Source organism: Octopus bimaculoides, chromosome 11 (genome assembly GCF_001194135.2).
Source record: "Octopus bimaculoides isolate UCB-OBI-ISO-001 chromosome 11, ASM119413v2, whole genome shotgun sequence".
Classification (NCBI taxonomy): domain Eukaryota; kingdom Metazoa; phylum Mollusca; class Cephalopoda; order Octopoda; family Octopodidae; genus Octopus; species Octopus bimaculoides.
Genome location: NC_068991.1, coordinates 71,980,208 through 71,986,783, shown reverse-complemented (window position 1 = coordinate 71,986,783; position 6,576 = coordinate 71,980,208). Strand labels below are relative to the sequence as shown.

The window sequence follows — 6,576 nt, the reverse complement described above, 5'->3', positions numbered from 1 at the left end:
TTTGAAAGCCTAGTACTTATTCTATCGGTCTCTTTTGCCGAACCGCTAAGTTACGGGGACGTAAACACACCAGCATCGGTTGTCAAGCGATGTTGGGGAGACAAACACAGACACACAAACACGCACACATACATATATATATATATACATATATACGATGGGCTTCTTTCATTTTTCATCTACCAAATCCACTCATAAGGCTTTGGTCGGCCCGAGGCTATAGTAGAAGACACTTGCCCAAGGTGCCACGCAGTGGGACTGAACCCGGAACCATGTGGCTGGTAAGCAAGCTACTTACCACACAGCCACTCCTAACATTTACCTAATGTCTCATTTATGTTTGCATGTTCTCTTAATGGCTGTAGCTGATTTATTTCAAAGTGGGTTTTTCACGATCATTATTATTTTTATGTCACAATTTATTCAGGTTACCAATAGTTCATTGATGAGTGGGTTTGAAGAACCGGTGGCAGCGTCATCTAATTCATTGCAAGATGTTGTTGATACATTGATGCCTGATGCTGACAAACATGAGGCTTCATCATCCACAGTTTCAAATTCTGCAAAATCTTCAGATGTGCGAAACAAATTAGCGTAAGTAATCATTTTGTGCATATGGTTGTGTTGTCCACTTCACAAGCACATAATTTTGGTCCCACATGTTTTTGTCTCTGTGGGTCTTTGCATTGATACAGCTTGGTCTTGTTATTCGAGTGATTTTTGTCTTTTGACATACATTGGCACTTGCCACCATCTATACCTCTCTCTTTAATCACACTTCCTTCACAATATCATGCCACTTATATTATGGCGTTTGAACCTCAAGGCTATGCCCTGGCACTTGCCACCATCTATACCTCTCTCTTTAATCACACTTCCTTCACAATATCATGCCACTTACATTATGGCGTTTGAACCTCAAGGCTATGCCCTGGCACTTGCCACCATCTATATCTCTCTCTCTTCCTTTACTCAATCATCCCATTCATATTCTGATCCCCGTTCTTTATGAATATGACCAGCACTTTGCCACCATCTCTATCCTACTGTCTCCCACTCTCTCTCATTCTCCTTCTCCTGCATTTCCCTCAGGTTGGGTAACTATATTTTTCCTTTGCAGTAGCTAACCTGCTTCTGTCTTTGTTCCTGATCTCTCTCTCTCTCTCTCTCTCTGTGTGTGACCAGGTAACCTTGTATTTCCACTACAAGACACCTGTTTCTGTCTCTCTCTCTCACTATAACCTTTCATCATCCGACACAAAGCCACCTCCTCCAATGTCCCCTCCCCTCTTTAAAGTTTTGTTTTTTGTCTTGCAAGTACTCGGTGACCCTGTCAGTGCAGGTGCCGCGTAAAAGCACCCAGTGCACAGTGTAAAGTGCTTGGTGTTCGGAAGGGCATCCAGCTGTAAAAACCTTACCAAAACTGACCTCACCTGTGCTTTGTGTCACATAAAAAGTACTAAGTCCACTCTGCTGAGTGGTTGATGTTAGGAACGGCATCCAGCTGTAAAAATCCTGCCAAAACAGTCACAGAAGTCTGATGCAGGCTTCTACCTGACTGGTTCTTGTGAAACCATCTCATCCATGCTAGCATGGAAGGCAGATGTTAAATGATGATGATGATGATGATATATACAAATAAACAAACAGACAAGAAAACAAACAAATCCCTGCTGATTCACTGAGACATGATAAATTACAGAACTCAGTATGTAGGTGTAGAATATTCTTATATTCTTTAACCCATTAGGGCCCATGGTCCTTTTTTAGGACCAGAAGGACAATCTATCATTTTTCTGCAACACCTGTATTTTTCTGAGATATCTCTAGTTATTCATCAAGACTGGATTGTCTTTCAAATATTGTAATAAAATTTTTTTTTCATATATTTAGTATCAGATAAAGTTGTATAAAAAAAAAGATTTTTGGTAATAAATCAAATAAAAAAAACTTGGGCGCTAATGGGTTAATAGCTAGAAGGCTCATAATTTCAATTTTCCAATTCAGCTGATAGTGTGAGCCCATTTTCCCTTGAAATAGCTATTGTTTGAATATATTTTGAAGCATTATATGAAAGCGATGAAGAAAACACTTAGTTTTATTTATGTTCTTTATAAAAGTAAGAAACACTTGTGAGCAAATACATGCAAAAACAACTGTTTCAAACTCATGTTTTCCTTTCATTTTTGACTCCCATGGGACTACTCATATACATGTGTTTGGGAGATGTCATCATCATCATTTAACATCCATTTTTCATGCTGGCATGGGTTAGACGGTTTGATAGGAGTTGGCAAACTGAAGGGCTGCACTAGACCTCAGTCGTCTATTTTGGCATGGTTTCTGCAGCTGGATGCCCTTTCAAATGCCAACCACTTTACAGTGTGTACTGGATGCTTTTACATGGCACCAACACAGGTACTTCCTACATGGTGCAAACACAGGTGGTTTTTATGTGGCACTGGCATGGGTTAATTCCACTCACAAAGAATTAAAAAACTCCAAAGTATCATGTAATGGGATTGACCTTAAAACCATGTGCATGCAAAGCTACCTTCTCAAGTATACACCATTACCTGTACCTATTTATTAATTAGTTCTTTTTTTCTTTTTCATGTTTACTTTGTAGCCACTCTGAACATATGGAGTTTAAGCCTTGGCCTGTACCATTCCGAATTCCTACACACTTATTCCGTCCTGAGTTAAAAGCTACACTTGCTTCGAAACAGGTGTTAAGTCGCAAGATGAAGTCTGCACTGATACAAGCTATTTATGATGAAATGATTAATTATACAGTGTGAGTTATTAATCTGATTTACGTTTGTATATATCTTTTTAAAATGATTAAATATGTAACCAGCTATTCAAATGCTAAATGACTGCTCGTCGTGCATTTGGTAAAATTTTATGTTGATCAGTTGTATCTCCAGTTGAGTCAAAAAGCATTTGTGGTAAGTTTCCATGGGGACAGATTTAGTCCAATGATCAAAGGTATTCAATCCATGGTCTTCCTAACTTGTATGTTTCATAAATATTCTTTTCTACTCTAGGCACAATGCCAGAAATTTTTGGGGAGGGGGCCAGTCAATTAGATCGACCTCAGTACGCAATTGGTACTTAACTTATCGACCCCGAAAGGATGAAAAGCAAAGTCAACCTCGGCAGAATTTGAACTCAGAACGTAAAGACAGACGAGATACCGCTAAGCATTTCGCCCGGCATGCTAACATTTCTGCCAGCTTGACACCTTCAAATATTTCATAAATATTGTATAACCTTAACTTACATCATCAAATGTTAAGAGAGATTTGACTGCTTTTTCTAGCAACATGAGTAATCATGCAGACCAGTCATGGGGGATCTGTGCTCTGTGGGACTTTCTCAATGTCCTGCCTAACAAAACATTTTCTCATGTGGCCCCTACTCCTTGGAAAGGTTTCCCAGGTGTGGCTGTGTGGTAAGAAGTTTGCTTTGCAACTATATCCTTCTAGGTTCAGTCCTACTGTGTGACACCTTGGGAAAGTGTTTTCTACTATAGCCACAGGCTGGCCAAAGCAATGTGAGTGGATATTGTAGATGGAAACTGAAAGAAGCCTGTCGTATATGTGTAGTGTATCTTTGTGTCTGTGTTTGTCCTCCACCACTGCTTGACAACCAGTGTTGTTTGTTTACCTCTCCATAACTTAGTAGTTCAGCAAAAGAGATTGATAAAATAAGTACCAGGTTTATGAAAAAAGTATTAGGGTCAATTCATTCAACTAAAAATTCTTCAAGGCAGTGCCCCAGCATGGCCACATTCTAAATACTAAAACAAACAAAAGATAACAGATTCTTGTTGTAGACATTTTGTTGTTGTTGTTGCTGTTGTATATTTATCAACGTAGACAATGTTTGTGTCCGATTACAGTTACCCTACGTCATCTCAATACAAAGAAGTTGCCATGGCAATTATTACAGAATATTCACATTTACGGGATACAGTCCCTGGTGGTAAAGGTTATGTAAGTTACTGTCTTATTTCTCTTTGATTAAATTTCTTCACATTTTCACATTTCTAAACATCATCATCATCATCATTGCTCTAGCGTCCAATTTTCCATGCTTGCATGGGTTAGACAAAATTCTTTGAGGCAGATTTTCTATGGCTGGATGTCCTTCCTGTCACCAACCCTCACTTCTTTTTAAGCAAAGTGATATTTCTCCATGGCCAAACATGGAAGATTAGAAATGAGTGGCACTGTTTATGTGATGGTGACGCTTATTTCCAACTCTCATACAATGTTAAGATGAGACACAAACATTTTGCTTTGGTTTAATGGTAGAACATCTGTCATATCTACAGGAGATGTAGGTTCAGGTCACTACGGCAGACTTCAACTTTTTCTATCCAAAAGGGTTTTTTTAACTCCATATTTACATGCTATTATTTATATCTTTGTGGAGGCGTGTGGCTTAGTGGTTAGGGTGTCAGCACCATGATCGTAAGATTGTGGTTTCGATTCCTGGACCAGGCGATGCATTGTGTTCTTGAGCAAAACACTTCCTTTCACATTGCTCCAGTGCACTCAGGTGGCAAAAATGAGTAAAGCTGCGATGGACTGGTGTCCCATCCAGCTGGGGAACACATACGCCATTGAAACCGGGAAACCAGGCCCATGAGCCTGGCTAGGCTTTAAAAGGGCGCATTTATTATTTATTTATATATTTATAGCTTTATATGCACTTTGAACCAATTCCCAAAAAATGAATTATTCCATTAAATATATTAATTTAGGAATCTTGGTCTGCAACACTTTCTGATAAATTCCGTAATGAGAGAAGAATTATGACAAACATTGAAGTTGTTGAAAAACGTAAGCGTCGACGGGTTGTGAGCGAACCTGAATCGTCTTCAAGTGAAGTGTGTGAAAAACCTGTTGCCGCTCAGTCTTCTCATCGCCAAGCACAGGTAAATATAATCAAATATTCCAAAACAAAAGAAAACAAAGTTTTATTGCATTTTTCAGATTACGTCTCCTTACAACTTATTTCATTCTCAACATAACTTGGACTTGTTCCATTACATCATCATCATCATCATTTAGCGTCTGTTTTCCGTGCTGGCATGGGTTGGATGGCTTGATAAGAACTGGCAGGGTCAAGGACCACATCAGGATGCATCGTCTGTTTTAGCATATTTTCTACAGCTGGATGCCCTTCCTAATGCCAACCACCTTACAGAGCATACTGAGTGCATTTCACATGGCACCAGCACCCACACCATTTACTTATAAAAATGTCAATTGGAATAATAAATTGTCATATGCACTGTAAACAGCAAAATTCAAAACAATGACTCAAGTATTTATTCTTAATACGTTCAGACTAGTTAGTGCCCCAGCATGGCCAGAGTCCAATGACTGAAACATCATCATCATCATCGTTTAACGTCTGCTTTCCATGCTAGCATGGGTTGGACGATTTGACTGAGAACTGGTGGACCAGGAGGCGACACCAGGCTCCAATGTGATCTGGCAAGGTTTCTACATCTGGATGCCCTTCCTAACGCCAACCACTCCAAGAGTGTAGTCGGTGCTTTTATGTGCTTTTAAGCTATGTTGCTGATGTTATTTTTCTGTTAATATTATTTTTCGTGTCCGTGCCTGGGATTGAACTTAGAATCCAAAGGTTAGTAGCCTGCGTTCTTATCCACCAAAACACTAGCTGAAACGAGGACACCTATCCATCCATTGTAAATAATGAACTACAGTTTAGTTTTAATGAGTACAGTATTCAGCACCCAGCCATTGATCTATCAATTTGATTATTTCTCAATCACAACATTGGTGAGTAGACTCTCTTTCAAAAATTGATCTGTTGTAATTATCATCATGTCATTCTATTTTACTTTTAATAGGATGGTTTAGAGTCTTGGAGTACAGGACAAGGTATTTCTAGTCTTATTGAATCTTTGGAAGGATGTACTTCTACTGCCACTACCACAACTGCCCTGCGTATTCCACTATGCGAAGAATCTCCGAGGTAATTTCCAAGCTTATTAAGAAAATCCTGGTCTATAACGTCAGTTGAAATTTATTTCATTTAAGATATTCTATTGTTTAAGAACTTTTGGTTTTTATTTAATTGTTGAAGCTGTCAAAAGAATCCCAGACTTTAAGAACTGTTCTAAAATTATTAGTATACTTACTTTATTAGTATATTAAATTATTAGTATACTTACTTAGGCCCTTCGCCCTCTGTGGAACATTGATCATGGAAAACTGTTCTCCACTGTTTTCAACTCTGAGCTGACAAAATGCTTTATGTTAGTTTAGTTATGTTCTGAAATCAGTCACTTTTTCGCTTTCTTTCTGAGTTTGGAGAAAACTATACACAAAGTTTAAACCCAGAATGAATTGAACTTAGAGCAATGAAATATCACATCTGGCACAATAAAACATCTAGACTATCTTGCTATTCTCAGCATAAAATCCATTACTTTAGTGTTTAATAATAATAATAAATGCCTTGATGCAGTACCAGGCAGTGGCTCTCATGGCTTTTGATCTTAACTGATTGGAAGTGTTATCAAGTACA

The 6,576-nt window shown here is 38.5% G+C and overlaps 1 protein-coding gene across 2 annotated transcripts in view; it reads left to right on the top strand.

Annotated features, from left to right (window-relative positions):
• The window catches only part of LOC106875113 (uncharacterized), a 14,103-nt gene that overhangs the window by 3,629 nt on the left and 3,898 nt on the right, over positions 1-6,576 (top strand). For both annotated transcript variants that reach the window (XM_014923112.2, XM_014923099.2), the window contains exons 3-7: positions 428-594; positions 2,630-2,797; positions 3,908-4,001; positions 4,775-4,948; positions 5,897-6,021. In XM_014923112.2, coding sequence (XP_014778598.1) covers positions 428-594; positions 2,630-2,797; positions 3,908-4,001; positions 4,775-4,948; positions 5,897-6,021 — 728 coding nt within the window. The remainder of the gene's footprint in view (positions 1-427; positions 595-2,629; positions 2,798-3,907; positions 4,002-4,774; positions 4,949-5,896; positions 6,022-6,576) is intronic.